The 18,010-nt window shown below is 35.2% G+C and overlaps 2 protein-coding genes across 5 annotated transcripts in view; one reads left to right on the top strand and one right to left on the bottom strand.

Annotated features, from left to right (window-relative positions):
* Positions 1–5,056: 5,056 nt before the first annotated feature.
* On the bottom strand, positions 5,057–12,399 carry TMEM167A (transmembrane protein 167A). The gene is made up of 4 exons (XM_026672147.2): positions 12,360–12,399; positions 9,856–9,965; positions 8,332–8,366; positions 5,057–6,126 (listed from the first exon to the last, which is right to left on the bottom strand). The coding sequence occupies exons 1-4, from the start codon at positions 12,360–12,362 to the stop codon at positions 6,056–6,058; spliced, it is 219 nt and encodes a 72-aa protein (XP_026527932.1). The 5' UTR covers positions 12,363–12,399; the 3' UTR covers positions 5,057–6,055.
* Positions 12,400–12,495: 96 nt separating this feature from the next.
* XRCC4 (X-ray repair cross complementing 4) overlaps positions 12,496–18,010 on the top strand; it is a 96,964-nt gene continuing 91,449 nt past the window's right edge. The window contains exon 1 of one of the 4 annotated variants that reach the window (XM_087958229.1): positions 12,496–12,699. The gene's annotated coding sequence lies outside the window, so the exon portion shown is untranslated. Of the gene's footprint in view, positions 12,840–18,010 lie in introns of all 4 variants that reach the window. The other 3 variants (XM_087958230.1, XM_026672115.2, XM_087958231.1) reach the window with 3 other exon arrangements.

The raw sequence follows: 18,010 nt of genomic DNA, 5'->3' as shown, positions 1-18,010 counted from the left end.
AGACTTAGTACAGAAACTCATACTGGATTGGTTGTTGTTTGAGTCAACAAGCACTGTGTTGGGTGTTGGAGTTTCTGGGCATCTGGTGAGCTACAGGACTCAAGATTGTTGGCTAAGCAATCAAAGGTCAGCAACTGCAGGACTACTGAGAGAAAAGGCATTTGTTGTTGAAAATATACAAATATTAAAAAGAAATAAATAATGATCTGTTATTACAAATCAAGTCCAATGAGAACAGGATCACACCATTGGCACTGATAAATCATCATTAATCAATTTACTTGGAACAGCTTACATCCTGTAGTGATACCTTTAACACCATGAAATAGCAACATTTGCCTATCCCAGGTCCTTTGGAAAGGACTCCATAGGTCACAGGTGTCAAACTTGATTGCATCATGTAACATCACATATCATTATGTTTTTTGCCTCTGCGGAAGTGAGGTGGGCTTGGCCTATATGTCATGCATCCAGCCATGGGCCGCCAGTTTGATATCCCTGCTATAGGTGGATAAAAATGCCAAATCCAGTCTAAATATCTGGCTGACTCTGTGAGCAATCATATTAATTTATATGCTGCCTAATTCCCAGCATATCTAGACTTGACTAAAGCTGTTCTCCCAAAATTAATTGGAATCAGCTGGCATCCAGTTTGAAATAATCACAAAGGAACTACACCTCTGATAGTATATTCACCTCTGTAATATAGTCAAATATATGCATTATACAAGCTATCTTTTCTTTTTGAATATATAGTATAAACATGTTTAAACTGTCATTAATGGAAAGGATGCCAGCCTGAAAAGAAACTATAATTATGCATTGGAGGCAAATTGTGTTTTTTTTTATGTTTGAAGCTTAGAAAAGGAGAGAAACCCAAAACTTATTTACCCCCTAGCATAATCGGATCCATTTCAGGTCTATTATCACATCAATTTTGTTAACTATTCTCACATTAAATATCCTAAAATATTTAGTACACTTCTATTCCTAGCATGCAAGTTTGTGAGTAAAGGAGTACTACATGTGATATCTCAAGCTGATGCAAAATATGACTATCCTTAACCGGAGTGAAATATACAGTACTAAATATGATGGAGAGATCATGCAGTCTAGTTTTGAATACAGCAATTTGCCTTCTTTCAAAAATATATTTTCCAAATTATTTGAGTTTGAGTTCAGTTAAGATACCATGAACAGTTACTCCCCCCCCCCCAAGTTTGAGGGTGCTTAAAAAAAGCTTTTCTTTCCCAACTGAGAGGAAGAAAAGGAAGAGAAAATGTACAAAAGTATATTTCAATAGCCCATAAGGGTTGCTACAGGAAACAGATGCTCAAGTGTGGTAGATTCAGGTCCAAATAAATGAGGAAGAGAATATGGGGTCAGACAAAAGGTGAAACCAACATTCAGTTCTTCCTCACATAAAACTGATTTTCTTTCCCCTCCAAACTATCATTATGATGGAACCAAACATGTTAACTTTTGCAAATTTTGTTACTCCCACATGGTTAGTCTTTTCATAAACTTGGCTACAGGAAAGGATATAATTTGCCAAACATGCGATATCCACATATTATCTTTCAGACCAGGTGATTTGTTAACAAACTGAACATTTTCTCCTTTTACTTTTTAATACTAAACAAGACCTGTTAGTTGTCTAGTTTTTTACACATTAGAGGCATAAAAGTGCAGCTTAAGCAAGATAGATACATTGTCCTTCTTGTTACATTTTCATGGTCACATAATTTATAAATTTGTGCTGCTTTCCAAACTATTATATTTCAAAATAAAAGTATTTTATAGAGGTGTTTCACCTGTAAAATGGGTACTTTAAAAAAGTGGAAAAAAATGATGGAAACAGTGAAAAGAAAGAATTATTCGTATTACTACACTGGAATAAGTTGGAACCTTCTCTCCTCCCTTATTTACAGGAAAGATTGTAAAACAATCTTTTACTGAATATTTCATCAATGTTTATTCATTGAAACATTAAAGTAGTATTGCAGACTTGATAAATCTAAACCTCCATTCTACCTTTACATATATGATTAATATCATATGAAGTTTTTAAATATGTGAAAATTGCAAAATGATTGTTTGCCACAGGTGAAACTAAATAATAGACAATTTTTTATTCTTATTTAGGAAAATAAGAATATTCACTTTAATTACAGTAGTGTAGTTCTATCAAACAAAGATAAAAAATTATCACAAGCATTTTTGGTCCTGCAAAATAGGGCATTTTTTTGGCTACTGCCATTCTTTATAATAATTTCTACATACTCAATAGGAAGTTGTTTTTGAAACTCTTTATGATTATACAATGCAGATTAGCATGCAAACAATTTATCAACACTGGCTTCTAATCCTATTATTCAAGTTGTAAAGGAATTACATGAATGTATCTCCTTCAAACAGATTTAATACATGATAGTTTTTATATTAAAACGTAACATCCAAAGCAGACATCTTCGAGGTCTGCTGATTGGATTATAAGCCCCAAAACTGATGTCATGATGTGTAAACACCATGTTATCATGTTATGAAGGTTCTGAAAGTGGTGTTTATATCTGAAATTGTTGTATTTTATTCCAATTTCATTTAAAATTGTATTTTATCCAACTCCATTTTAAATTGCTTTTATCAAATTTTAGTAATAATTTGTTTCTGGAATTCTGGAACTTTGATATGGCCCAAGGGGTGATCAATAAAGACTGAATGTTTTTTTCCCCACCATTTAGCTTCCGAACCTTCTGACATATTACTTAAGCTACCAGATCTCTTCAAAGTATGTTCTCATTTTAAAAAGAATTTAGGGATTTAGTGAAAATAGACTATTGTAGTAATTTACAACTAAAAATAAAGCAGTTGTGGTCCAAGTATTAAGATGTAAAAATACAGATATAAGAAGGGAAAAAAGTAACCAGAATGAATTTTTCTAGAGTCCCTCACTCAGTGAGGTTTTGTTCAAGGAATATAAGATATTCTTCTAATTTCAGACTTAATTATTCAAGAAAAATTGTATCTTCTTTTCAGAAAAATATTTTAAAATCCTTATAAATACCTGGAATGGAATATCCTATTTAGGCATAGTTTAAGGAAGCAGTTCTTGGTATCATTATCTTATCAGACTTTAAATGAAAGAGAATTTATCATTCTTCCAAATTGGTAAGCTTCTGAGGAACATCATGTAGCACAATATTACTTAGCAATATTATAACTGCATACTACACATCACTACTTACCAGCGGTGGTATTCAGTAGGTTCTGACCAGTTCTGGAGAACCGGTAGTGGAAATTTTGAGTAGTTTGGAGAACCGGAAAATCCCACCTCTGACTGGAGATCTTACAGCATCCTTCCCCTGCCATGCCCACCAACTACGCCTACAGAACCGGTAGTAAAAAAATTTGAATCCCATCACTGCTCCTTACATGTTTTACTTTGAAAATATTGTATGATTGCTTTACAATGCTTGCAAAGCAGACTGCCCCCCCCCACCTGACACCTCTAATTTCACAATTAAATTTACACCTTAATATTGGTAATCCCTGTTAGTCATCACAATTGGGACCAACAACTTGATATTTACATGAAGCAGCCACTAAATAAAACCCTAACTTATGATCTTCAGCTTTCCCTTGCTTTACAGATCTGCAAAGGTCATAAGTGAGAGGATTGGTTGCAAATTTACTTTTTCATTGTAAATGCAAGTGGTTACTAAACAATCAGTTTTTAACTGAAGATTACCTGTAATGTAAAAATTATCAAACACTAAATGTTTTCACACATCTTTTCCAAATTAATACCATACTGTATCATTTTTGATGTTTAACAATATCTTTATATTGCTTTATTCTTCTCATGCTCCTTCAAATTAATCTACAAGTAATCCTTGCTTATAATAGTAACTGGCAGTACAATTTCTGCTGCTAAGTGATATGGACATGACTTTGCTAGTTAGTGACAACAGTTCTGGCAGTCCAGGTTATCATGATTGAGATCTGAGCAGATCATTAAGTGGGGATCTCATGTAATTGTGATTTCTGACTTCCTGCTGGGGAAGGTCACAAATTGTGATCATATAACACAGGGGTCCCCAACACACCGGTCCAGCGGACCGGTACCGGTCCAGCGGAACAACTCCTACCGGTCGCGGCTTGCTGGTGCCGCCATCTTTTTCATGAAAAAGCGCTTCCGGTGAGCTTTTCCGGGTAGAAAGCTCACGGAAGCGCGTTTTCATCAAAAAGATGGCGCGCAGCGCTCGGTGAGCTTTTCCGGGTAGAAAGCCATTTCTACCGGAAAAGCTCACTAAACGCTAGCGCCGCCATCTTTTTGATGAAAGCGTGCTTCGTGAGGTCACCGGAAGCACTTTTTCATCAAAAAGATGGCGGCGCCCAGCTGATGCGCACGGGCGCGGCGCCAGCTGATGCCGGTGCCGGGCGCGGCGTCAAAAGGTTGGGGATCACTGATATAACGGGAGACTGCTGCAATAGTAAAAATTTCAAGGACAGATGGCAAGTACTAGTCAGTGGCATCACACGTTAGAATGAGTGATTATTAAAATGAGTGATTATTAAATGGGGACCAGCTGTAGAGTAATAATTTGAAAAATCAATATTTCATAATATAATTCTCATGGTAGAGCTGTTTGGCTAAACTTATATTTAAGGATCATGAAACATTTCTCGTGATTTGTGAACTAAGTTAAAAGTTGAAGGAGTACTTGTACAATTATACTGATACACTAAGTAGGTAACAGGCAAATAGAGATCAGATTAGATAATTAATTTCACCTAACAGTAAGCTAATATTTATTGTTTTTTCAGTTTTTAGAAGCACTATAATACTGATAAATACTGGTGAAATGTTTAAAAGACATGGTTTGGTGTTTCTGAAAAAAATCCAGATTGTATTCCATTTCCCAATAGGTGACAGAAACACATGCAGGAAATTTAAGTCCTGGAATTTAATAGTTTCCAACCATAAGTAAGTGTATATAATTGTTTACTAAAAAGCAGATTCAAGGTGAAACATAAATATTAACAGTTGACTGTATTACATAGAAATGTTTGTTTAATAAAGTCGTAACAGAACAGAATAATTTTTAAAAAATTATTTTCTATTGCATGTGCTTTATAATGTGTAAAACCTATAAACATAACAATCAGAAAAGCTCTAATGAAATGGATTTGAAATCTTCTGTCCCAAATAGTCTTAAGTTTAACTCTCCCTTACAGTTTAATATACAGACTTATGACCACAATTGGACCAGTATTTCCACTGCTAAGTAAAGAGGTTGTTAAGTGAATTGTGCCTAATTTTACAACCTTTTTTGTCACGGTTTTTAAGTGAATCACAGCAGTTGGTAAGGAAATTACATGATAATTAAATGAATCTGGCTTCCCCATTGACTTTGATCGGAGATCACCTGGGAAAGTTACAAATGGCAATCACAGGACCCTACAACGCTGAAACTGTTGTAAATAGATGCCAGTTGCCAAATGCCTGAATTTTGATCACATGACCATAGGGATACTGCAACAGTTGTAAGCGTGAGGACCAGTCATCACTTTTTTTCCATGTTGTTGTAACTTCAAACACTCACTAAATCAATAGTTGTAAGTCGAGGACTATCTGCATCTGTTTTCTATTGTGATACAATTTTACTTTCTTTTTGTCTGTAGTAATTAAAGATTTTTTTCCTATGGCAACATGAAAAAAATAAAAATAAAGACTTTTAAATAAAGAGCATTTAAAAGTGTTTTGGGATTAACATCAAATCATCATTGGCAGACATAACTCACTGTTGTAGTCTTAAAAAGCCTTTACTGAAATATAGAATAATTAACATAAATAAAGGTTATCCAATCAAAAGGAGTAATAGCTGTATTTTTTTCAACATCACTGCTCTTTAACCAAAAATACTGAAGCACAAAAGTTTTTCTTGTCCAAACAAAGAAATCGAGGTGTAGAATGTATTTTTGTCTTCTATTTCTTCAAGTCTTTTATTTGATTGCAAATTGACAGCAGCATGTTCTTAACATTTTCTCATTTTTATTGTACAAATAGAATACTGAAGGCCATTGCAATACAGCATACTGCTACGTAAGGGCTCTTCCGTTCACCTGGAAGAAGAAATAATACTGAATTACTATCTCCTTTTATATAAGGAAGCATTTTGTCCCCTAATTCGAATGAAATAAAATACTGCTATTTAAGTCTGCAAGTGAATACAATCAAAGAAGGATGGTGGCATATTCAGGTGTAAATGTTGTAACAGTTAATCCACAAATTCTCCTGAAATCCACATTTTCCATAACTAGTAAAAGGCATTCTATTGCACATACACACAAAGAATTCAAAGGTTCTTTCGATAAATTAAGCGCCACACTAATAATAAACTATTTTTCTTTAAAGAAAAATCTAAATGCCTGTTAAAATGGTTTACTCTTTTAAAATATTGGTGCAATAACTAAATATAATTTTATTCTTTTCAACAGGTAATTTCCTCAGCCAGAAACAATTCACAATTTCTTCCATTAAAGCAAGATTATAAAAATTAACATTACAAAACATCATTACTTGACAGATATGTAATTAAACTGCAAATAGCTGTATGAATTAACATATGCAATTTCACATCTGTTTAGAATTAATATTGAGCTAATCCACCTCACAATATTCATGTGTTGAAGTTTTCTGTTTTTAATTTTCTTGAAGAAAGCACCCATCAGCCATTAGGATAGCATGTCTGTTAACAATACTTTCCAAATAGGGAACAACTTATCTGAAAGGTGTGAACATTTAAAAGACTTCCTTAAATAAAAGTAGCAGAGTTGCATTTTACATTAATGAATATTTATATAAAGTGTTAAAATAATCAAAATCCAGTAAAAATACTTAAAGACATCTGGATTTCCAAGACAGACACTTATGTGTAACTTACAGGATCATACAATGCCAATTACTTCTAAAGGTCCCACTCGGTAATATATGGTTTGTTGACAAGTAACAAGTACTTGTTTTGCAAAACAGTCAGTCCCCTAGGCTGCTTCGAACACTGAGAAACTGTTGTTTTTAAGGACACTTTGTTTAACCTTTTCCTACAATCTGATCTTCCCAATTTCTGTGTAAAGGACCAAAGTAGAAAGACACAATCTTTTCCCTCATACATGGAATAGAGATGTGCCTCAGTGTGTGCGTACACATGCCTAAAGATTACTGATGTACAAAACAAAAATGGTGAGAGATTATAATACTAAAACTTTAGGTCATATTTAACTATAATTAACTATGATTTTAAGGCAAAATCATCATCAAACATTCTATAAAAATTAGTCCAAGAATCAACTATGCTGTGCATTGTTTGATATTTGATGTTTTTAAAATAGACCAGAAATCTTTCTTGTTAATACAGAAATTCAAGATCATGTATGCTTATTCTCTAAATCAAAGAAAATCAGACTTAATGTCAGTGGGTCAAAGTAATTTTTTTTGAAAATATACGAATGATATTATCTTGGCATACAGTAAGGATGAAGTTGTCTTGGCAAACAAAGCAACATTTATCCTTGCTGTATTTGACCTCTCTGCAGATTTCAATACAATCAATCACGGTATCTTTCTTGATCAGCTCAAGGAATTGGCAGTACTGTTTGTGCTGGTTCACCCCCTTTCTCCATGTTTGGTTCCAGATGATGGTTATTGGGGAGGGGAGATTCCATCCCTGGTCCCTATATGGGGTGCCATGGGGTAAGATCACGAAGTGTCATCAATATGCTAAGTGATATTGTGGATATCTTGAGACAGACAATTTGGTGCAGCGTTAAGGGATCAGGCTAGAAACTAGGAGAGTATGAATTCTAGTCCTGCCTTAGGCACAAAGCCAGCTGGGTGACTGGGCTAGTAACTTTCTCTCAACCTTACGAAGGAGGCACTTCTGAGAGACCTTGTCGAGAAAACTACAGGGACTTGTCCAGGAAATCTCTGAGCACTGGACAGAATTAAATGAAAGAAAAAAAAATGGATATCTTATCCCAGTGTCTGGAGGCTCCTGCTTGAAGAACAGGTAGTAGCCATGGCTAAGAGGGCTTTTTTACGGCTTTGTGTTGTTCATTAATTATACCTATTTTTGGATCAGGAGGGGGGAGGCTCTGTTCACAATTAGTCATACCTTGGTCACCACATTGGATTAGATTGTGGGAACTCATACTACTAGCAATTTGCATTTTTCAACCAATTTACACATGCTTAAATGCTAGACTGAACTGTATTATTTGACAACAATATATGCATGCTTGTATATGTATAAATGACTAGAAACTACTTACCGATTCTGGCACACTTCCAAAATATGCCCAATAATCTGAAAATATATGTTTTTATTTTTACTATGATTAGAAGCAAATTACAGTATTACAGATACAACAGTAAAGACTAATATCCCAATACTTATTTTTAAGGAATTGGAAATCTGCTAATATTTTTCATGTTCTAAAATGCTTTTGAATTGTTACAAATGCCATAACAAGTGACACAACACACAATTTTAAGTATTGCCCTGTAAATCTTGAGTTTGCTCATTTAGTTCAAAAATGGATATTATAGCCTGTTGTATGATACAGCTGATTAACCTAAAGCTCATTAAAGCATTATTTATTTATTTATTTTATTTGTTAAATTCATTTGTTTCCTATTTCCATGGTGTTACTTTACAATGGCATCAAAGGCCACTGAAAGATCAGGAAGAGCAAGAATGGTTGCACTACCCCACCCTGCTCCTATCAGAGATCATCCATGAATGCAATCAAAGCTGTCCGTCCCATAGCCAGGCCTGACTCCTGACTGAAAAGAGTTCAGGAAATCTGTTTCAAGGAGGATCCCCTGTAGCTGTTGAGTAACCATGTTTTCCACGACCTTCCCAAAAAAGGAAGATGGGAGACTGGACAAAAGTTGTTCAAGCAGGTGGGGTCAAGTGTTGGGTTTGTAAGGAAAAGACAAACCAAGGCCTCCTTAAAAGGTCCTAGGAATGTCCCCTCATGCACTGAGGAATTTATCACTTAAATGTGAATTCCAGAGGTTTCCAGAAGTTGCAGCCAAATTTTTATTAATGCTTTAGAGAAAATTATTTAACAACTGCAGTTTACTAAAATATATTTAAATGGTAAAAATAGACATCAAATTACATTTTTTGGCTATTTTTTAATTTGGCTTTTAAAACCTAATGGCCTTCTTCATACCAGGTTGCTTGGAAATTCAATTTAGCTTCTGCAATCATTCTTAAACTCCTGAGTTTCAAAGAAAAGGCATGGTGTCAAAAATATAGAGTGAACTCTATGAAGGATGTGCTACTTTTATTGCTTATTTTAAAATGATATGTAAGAAAGTTTTATTTAGAAAGAGGGCTTTTAGATTGGGCATTTTAGCTTAATTAGTGTTTTACTGAATAAGTATTAAATTGTAAGTTATTTTACATATTTATTATGTGATTTGTACATTGTCAGCTTCAAACTAGGTTTCAGCTATTTACAGTCATAAAAATGCCAAATAAAACCACAGAATTGTAAAATCTCCATAAAATAATAATAAAAAACAATATAGAACACTGAGGGATGACATTAACTTTTAAATTATTTTCTCTAATGGTCTAAATAGTGAAATCTCATACTTCTTAGAAAGGCAGGCTCCATTTTAAGAAAATGAAAATGTTCTGTGACTTATACTGTAATTAAGCTTTTGAGGATTAAGAATGATTTGTATTAATGAATCAATGTAAAAAAAATCAACATAGTAAAATTAAAAATAAGCAAGCTTACATGCATATCCTTTCCCCAAATTTCTAGAAATGCACATACCCTGTTTTATTGTTATCCAGTAATCTGGGAGCCAAAGATCTTAAGTACGCACATGTACATATAAGCAGTAAGATTACTGTCAGAAGACTCTGAAAATTGAAGATCGCAGACTGAAAGAAAATGTGATATATTAGTTACTCACCAGTTTTTAAAAGTTCTCTTTACTATATTCATTTACTTCTTCCCATAATACAAAAATAAGAAATTTAATAGCCTATTATTATTTATGTTATAATTCTAATATATCCATTCTATCTAAAGCAAGAAGCAATGAAATACTAGACAATTTCTTTTTCAATATTGAGAATTTCATTCATAAATTACATGCTTTGCAAATTAAAATCTTAGTTTGTATTCTATTTCAATAGTCAAAATGTTTGTTGGGTATCATGATCTGATTACAAACTTGGGCTTTTAAGCAAAACTTGGAATATACCAATCTAAAAATAAGGGAACACTGAGTTCTAGTTTCATCTTAGGTATGAATCCAGCTGTGTGACCTTGGGCCAATCATACTCTCTCAACCCAACCTATCTCACAGGGTAGCTGTTGTGGGGCAAATAGGAGGAAGTTGTGTTGGATATGTTCACCTTCTTGAATTATTTGTAAAAATAATAAAGATGGGATACAAATAAATACTCTTGTCTTCTCAGTAAGAGATGACTGCATACAGTCATGAGAAAGGGGCAGATTTTGCTCTTACCACGACAGTATCTCAAAGTGCAATACAGAGTGAATCAAATCATATATAATTTAGATGTAAACCTGGAGAGCTCAGGATATGCTTTATGTGCAGAAAGGCCCAGCTGTAATCCTTGACATCTAGTTTGGGTTCAGAAAGGCCAAGTTGATTTGTGCTTTAAACCTTGAAGAATTGATACCAATCAATAACACTGATACTTGGTAGTCTCATTTGTTGTAGTAGGTTTGTCTGTTCTCATAATGGATTCTAATTTTTTCAATCAATCAATCAAAATAGTGCTGGAAGGAACCTTGGAGGTCTTCTAGTCCAACAGTGGACCTATACCATTTTGAATAGTGCACAGTGTGGAAATTGAAATTCCTGTCTTATGACCCCAAAAGACAGGGATTTATTTGAACATATGACTTCAGATATTAGTTTGAAGTAAGCCAGTTAGAATTGTCAATTCACACACTGTGTCATTGAACTAAGTGAGGAACTTTTTTGTCGACCAGATCTACAAAAATAGTTCTTACAATCAGTGCTGCTAAACAATTCTCAATCCTTCCAAGGATCTATTTCAAAAGACAAATTTTTCTTGCTACTTGACATGCTTAGGATTGTATTTCTTCTTCTTTTAAGGACCTCCTGACTCAATACCTATTATTTCCGTGAAGTTTCTGCCTGCCATAGCGCAATTAAGTTTGTAATTAAATATAACTGATACAACTGTCCTAATTAAATGTCACAATTCTTTCACTTTCTGTCCCCTATTTTTTTTGCCTCAAATGTAATAAAAGGAGGCAAAACAAAATATACAAGCTGATTTTAAATAGAAATGGAAGGACACACAACTTAATGCAGCAGAATTATCTCCATGTAAATACGTCTTACAAAGTTATTGATTCTAATGTTGTATTGTTTTGGAAGGCTTCTTAAGTACTGCACATTTTCTTCTTGTTTTTGCTCCCTGTTGTTCTGTCTTTGGGGGAAATTCTGTCATTTTTTAAAAATCACATTAGCCATGTTTTATCTGTTGTCATATTGCACACTCCACAAAGTGCTGAGATTCATCAGACTGCAGCACAGTACAGGTTGAAAACAGTAGATTCTGCTTTGTGTTTTAGAAACAGTGATCAGCAAAAAAGGCACCTAAATATTTTGCCTGGCATCTCTAGAACTAGTGTACAATTCTATGTAGCAAATATTTGTTTAGGACACCAGGGACAAAAGACAATGAAATCAAAACGTGAATCTTTTAATTGCAACAACTGTGCAAATTGACCACAAGTGCTTTCAATACTGGTTACAAATGCAATTTTTCGACGAAAAAATAAAACAAAGGTATTACACTTCTTCGAATAATATAAAAGCAGGAGGCACAGAGGTAAGATAGGCAGTAAACAAACGCTTTTACTGCATACATATAGAGGGCTGTGTCTACACACAACCCATTTTTATCCACGATTAACTTAAACTGCAGTATTACTGCACCCTGAATTACAAAGGCAAGATTCGCACAAAACTCTTGAGGCACAAACGGGCCAAGATTTCGCCAACTGCAGTTTACACAAAGAAGAAGACGGGGAGGAGTAAGAAGTGATGCTCTCTTTTTGAGCCACCACCTTTCACGACGTCGTCATCTAGGCCTCTTTTGCAACGCCAAAGGCGGGCGAGGCCACACTTGGGGGGAAAGGGGCCACAGCGGCCTTCCACGCGCGTTATCGGGCCATTCCCAAGGGCGCGCCCGCCAAAGGAGCCGCAAGGCCCGGCCGCCCGTGGCTTCCAAACGGGAGGCCTCTTTCCCGAACGCCGCTCTTACCATAGTTACGCGCCGCCACGAGCCACATCACACTTCCGGTAACCAGGGGGGCGGGATCTGAAAGAAAGATGAGCCTCAGGCGCCTGCCGATTGGACGGAGTAGAGACGCCGACGAGAAAGTGTCTGGCTTGTGATTGGAAGAAAGAGAAAGTGAGAGTCACTGAGCCTGGGATAGGAAGGAACGGCGGTAAGTTCTCGATAGTTCATTTATGAAAAGAAAAAGCAAGGCCATTTATGTGTTCTTGTGCGTGCGCGCTTCCGTGTACGCATAAACACACACCACACACAGGCGGAGTTTACGCATAAAAAACGGAAGTCGAATTTTTCAGTGCTGTTCAAGGTAGGAAAGGGAGGGGGGGAGCAGGAACCGGCACAGTTGGAGATACACAGACACCCACCCACCACCCACCCCGGCCACACTCATGGCATTTGATATAAAAGGTGTGCGTATATCAAGAGTACCAGTGATGCTCTCTCCGGGTCAGAGCTTCATTAACAATTTCTTGGCATTTTTCTCTTATTTGGTTCAACATTGGTCCCATTTCTGCTTCCCCAAGCCAAATATGAGCTTCCTTCTTGTGTCTGCATGTGATTGTGAGGTAGCATAGGGTAAGAAGATTTGGTGGAGAAAGGTTACACCTTGTGAATTTGTGACTCGAGGACGTTTGAGAACTCAAAGGTGTCACGCGTGGGCTGAGGAATAGTATTGCATTTTTATTTTTCCCAATACCTAATTTTTTTTCTCTTCCTAACCTTGCAAATTGGGAAAAAGGAAAGTGAAAACTTCTCCTAAGTGATTCATTGGCATTTGTGAGTTGGTTGACAGAAGTACACTTTCTATGTCACAGAAACTCTTGTGTTTTCTTACAAAGTTCTGATAGGTGAGCTGGTAACTTTTTATCAGGGCTTGTTTTATAGAACAGATTGATGCAAATCTCTGATCTGTAGCTTGTATATTGATAAATTTTGAAGATATTTTATTGATGCTTGATTTGGCCTATCTGATCAAATTACTCTATCAATCAACTACTTACTAATGGTCAAATTCCTCTTATTGTTTGACTTTCAAGTTAGTGACTACTTCCTTATATTTTCTTTTGCCATCAGTTGAATTTTTGTTCCTTTAGTCATAGCATTGAAAGTTGATTCCCCCCCCCCCTTTCCGGTATTTCACAGTATTTCAACATCAAACTACCCAGAAATAAACATTAGTGAAATAAATCATAAATAGGGATATGATGACCAAATCTGGTATTAATATGCATCTTTTAAGTATTTTCTTTAGTTTTATACTGCTTCCTTTAGGCTGTCTGCCATGGCCTAGATTTTTTTTCCTGGTTAGTCATTATAAGTATATATGCAGAGTTGGAAATTTTGTTCCTATGCATCATTATAAACTTACTTTTATTGAACCAGATTTTCCATTTTATTGCCTGATGTTCATAGATGTTCATACACAAGTTTTAATGTTCTGTAAATTTGATTCCAACTGCAAACTTGACCATATGATTTGTTAGTGGTAACTTTAGATAATTTATAATCTGAAGTACAGGCCTAAAAAAGGATCTTTGGAGGATGTCCTCCACTTGCTTTTGGTATATGATTATAAAAACTGGTCATTTAGTCATACTGTTTCCCATTTTAAAAAACATATATTTTTCTATTATCTCATAGCTACTGAATTTATTCAAAAGCCTTTGACGAAAGATTTTGCCAAAAATCTCCCATATTGTCCAATCCTTCCAAATAAGTTTACACTTCCAAATAAGTTTAAACATCAGTACATGAGATAGAACTTATATCTGTGAAGACTGAAGATTCTGCCTCAACAAACATTTTGTTCTTAATAATCCTTTTTTACATGAAACAAGATAAGGTAATACACTAAGAAAAAATACTCTCTCGATTTCTGTTCAACTGACCTTTTCCATTTTTGCAAAGGCCACCAACAGAACCAGCACCATGTCTGCATTGGGGAGATCAAGGGCAATAAAGTGGTGGACATAACTGGAAGATTAAAGTCCCACTTCTTTTTAATATGGGGCCATGCACATTGCATCCATAATAAAAAAAGGCAGGACTTTGCCTATTCACACCCTCTCTTTTGTTGTGGTTGACTTCCCTGTGGATATTCTCCAAATATTTATTTGTTATAAAATTAGTTATGTTTATGTAGATATGAACTGGCACAAATACATTGTTAAAAAGCTGTAGAAGTGGTTCTTTTCAGCAATCTTTCTCACGTTCCAGCTGCGCCAATATAAATCCAGTCTGTTCCTGGGCGCAAAACAGCTTTCTGATCTTTTTGTCTTGTGATGCATATTAGTCTATTTCAGCTCCTCTAACGTTTCCTTTCTTCAATTCTTGTCTTCTAACTGAATATCACTGATATGACTCTGTGCCATTATTTACACTTGAGTCATACTGTACTGATCTTTGACCAGATTCCAAATGATGGTATCCACAGACGAGTTCATCCTTGATTACAGTCAGTACATCTTGTGGTTGACTTAATCCCTTACTGTGCCCACTGTCCTAACATGACATCACTCTGCAGACAAGGCCTGCCTTTTTCCTTCTTATCTGCACAACATGGTATAATTCTTGCCAGATTCATGTTCTTCTCCTCCTGTTTCTTTTCTTCATCTTTTAATCCAGTCTTTTTCTGCAACCAAAACTCCTCTTCTTCAGAAACAACTTATAATAATTCTTCTAAATAAACCAAGAAGCCAATAATAATAATTACCTCAGCAATCTCTTTTCTTAACCTAAAATACTAAAATTCTAAAAAAGAAGGAAGGAAAAGGGGAAGGGAAGGGAAGAGAAGAAAAGAGAAGGGAAGAGAGGAATTATTACTCTAAAATGCTGATTCCCTTTTTTATCTCATTTTTGAACCAGATAACTTTTTAATCATGTTATAAAAAGGTTCATTATCTCCAGGAATAGGGTATACATAATATATCAATAATATCCTAGTGTCTATGTTCTCTGTTGGATACTTTGGAATGGTAAGAACAAAAAATCAGGTCTTATTCTATATTTGCAAGAAATGTCTCTCTTTTGGTGTAGCAGAGACCATTCTCTATCTTTCTGTCAGTCATGATGTTTTTTCTTTCTTTTTCAAATGAAAAAGAATTATTTTCTTTATAAGTTGATGTAACATTTAGACCACATCCAAGATTGTTTCCATTTTTATTATTAACTAGGCTTTCTTTTATTAAAAAATAAATAAAGCAAAGTAGATTGGATTGGTAAATTCCGATTTGAATGTTTAACAGAAAGTCATTTAAAATGATCCAGCAATGTTATGTGACTATGAGAATAAAGAGCAAATTAAATTCATTCAGCACACAGTGGAATACAGGTGGCAGGAAATGGATCGTAGCTGAGTTTAAGCATTTGATAAGTGTTGGCTTTGATGGTTTTCATTAGATCCAAAAAATTTCACAACATAAGTTGCTAGGAACTGAGCTTTGTATTAATATATTAATATAATATATTTTATTACTTTGGGTCTATCATCTACTTTAAAAGTAATTGTGATTTTCTATTGAAGAAAAAAAAAAGAAAACCTGAAATTTAGACTTCTTCAGATGTTTTGATAAAAGGAATATTTAAAAAAATCATATCAACATGTTTTCATTCCTTTACAGTTTTTCATTTAATGCACATTGTACATTTTCATTGTGAAAATCAATATTACAGGTATATTTGAATAAGTGCTGTGAGTTGATGTTAAATTAATATAAAATGGGAGAGAAATACAATATAATTCAGAAATGTAGGTATTTTAACATTGTAGTATTACAGGCATTTTTGAAGAGGGAGAGAATTCAGCAGATCTTTAAATATAGATATACCATTTATATTTAAAGTTCTGCTGAATTCCCCCCCCCCCCTCTCTTGCTATTAATAGCAGCAAAAATATCATTTTGATGGATTTCTTGGGTTGTTTTGGGGGATTGCATCCTTTTAATCTTCAGTTCGGTTGTATATAAAACGTCAAGGTCAAACACAATCCTGATGAGGCCCTCAATGAAATAAAGTTTGACACTCGTGTCTTACAGTATTCATCCAAAGGCTGAAGGGCAGTTGGTTAAGACTAAAGCCTGTATCAACACCCAGGAACATGCTGCATGAGAAAAGGGAGGTGATGGTGATCAGATTTTTATTCTTCTCTCTCTCTCCCTCCCTCCCTCCCTCCTTCCCTCTCTCTCTCTCTCTCTCACACACACACACACAGGGAGGGAGGGAGAAATCAAGGCAGTGAACATACCTAATACTCCTGCCTCCCATTTCTTGTCTTGTGAGATGAATTGGCCTGAGAGTGACTGGACCAGTATTATCCAGCTGTTTTTTCATGCTTAAGGCAAACTTAGAATTCACAGTTTCCTGATTTCTAGGCCACTTTACCATTATACCAAATTGATTCTCTTGCTTACAACTGTGAGTCTGATTAACTGATGTATAGGATTCCATCACTCCCTGTTTTGTTTGTTGAGAAGTTTAACTTTACTGTTTTAAATATAGGAAGTGTCCATCAGCAACACCCTGGTCCAGACTGTAATATTTATGAGGGTTTTGATTTCTGTCTCTGACCCTATCTTTTATAAAATGATAGCTGCTGTTTGTTCAATATGATTTACTATATAATAAATTAGTAGAAATGCAGTTTCTGTTTTGAGTCTGCATCCTTTATAATACGCAAGAGAATTCCAATAAACTGCTTTAGATTTTTTTAAATACTAAGTTCATTAAAAAGAAACCTTTTGATATCTCAAAAAGAGCTTTCTTACACTGAAAAAATATCTATCACTTTTCATTTGTTCTTATTCATGTCCGATATTTCCCAACCCTCTCCACCACCTAAAACCCCCCAAAAAGGAAATACGATTTTCCAAATGAAATTGTGGTGGTGTTTATAATCAAAATTAAAATAATCAGGCTTTTTGTTGGTATGAAATATACCGATTGGTTTTGCCCGAAAACAGCCTCGCATGCTCCCTGTCCTGGGCTTGTTGGGCGCGGCGCCGGTTCCGGTCCCCTGCTTCCCCCCGCCGCTCGAGGGCCTGCCTCCCCGCCCCGGCCGCCTGCCGCGCCCCGGGTCGGCGGTGGTGGTGGGGGTTTATTATGGTCTGAAATATTAGTTAAGAGATGGGGTCAGCAAAAACTAGAGAAATGTCTTCATCCTTGTTTACATTAGTGCAGTTTCAGTGAAACCCATTTGCAAGGCAATAGGATCAAAGTTGATTTGAACAAAATCTAGGAATTGTATAAAATGGGAGAAGAGTTAATTTCATTGTAAAATAACTTCTCTACTAAAATCCTTTTTTTTAAAAAATCAGAAGTCTAAAATAGTAATGGTGTGACTTGAGAGGATATATTCTTTCCTTTTTCACCAAAACTTCCATCCATTTCCCCCCCATACTAATAAAACTCTGAGTTGCCAAAGAAGTATGATACAGAAAATATATTGCAGATATATTGGGATCATTCTAACATATATAAAAATATTAAATCTGTACTCTAAATGTAACATGCAGATTTTGAGGGATAACAATTAACAAAGTGTGTGTAAGTCCTGTATTTTTAGGCTATTATTGTTTTCAAGGTTTTAAAGTTCTAAATGAAGGGATACGTGAAATTTTATT

This window comes from Notechis scutatus, chromosome 2 (genome assembly GCF_049901735.1).
Source record: "Notechis scutatus isolate UNSWTSFEM ecotype Mainland chromosome 2, rNotScu1.2, whole genome shotgun sequence".
NCBI lineage: Eukaryota > Metazoa > Chordata > Lepidosauria > Squamata > Elapidae > Notechis > Notechis scutatus.
Note: the sequence above shows the minus strand (reverse complement) of the source record. Positions and strands in the feature narration are given on the sequence as shown.

Bases quoted from the DNA above. Each gene is read 5' to 3' on its own strand.
- TMEM167A (XM_026672147.2), bottom strand. The intron at 8,367-9,855 runs GTATGTGCATTT...ATATATTTTCAG, and splicing joins CTGGATAACAATAAAACAGG to ATTATTGGGCATATTTTGGA. The intron at 6,127-8,331 runs GTAAGTAGTTTC...TTCTTCTTCCAG, and splicing joins TTGGAAGTGTGCCAGAATCG to GTGAACGGAAGAGCCCTTAC.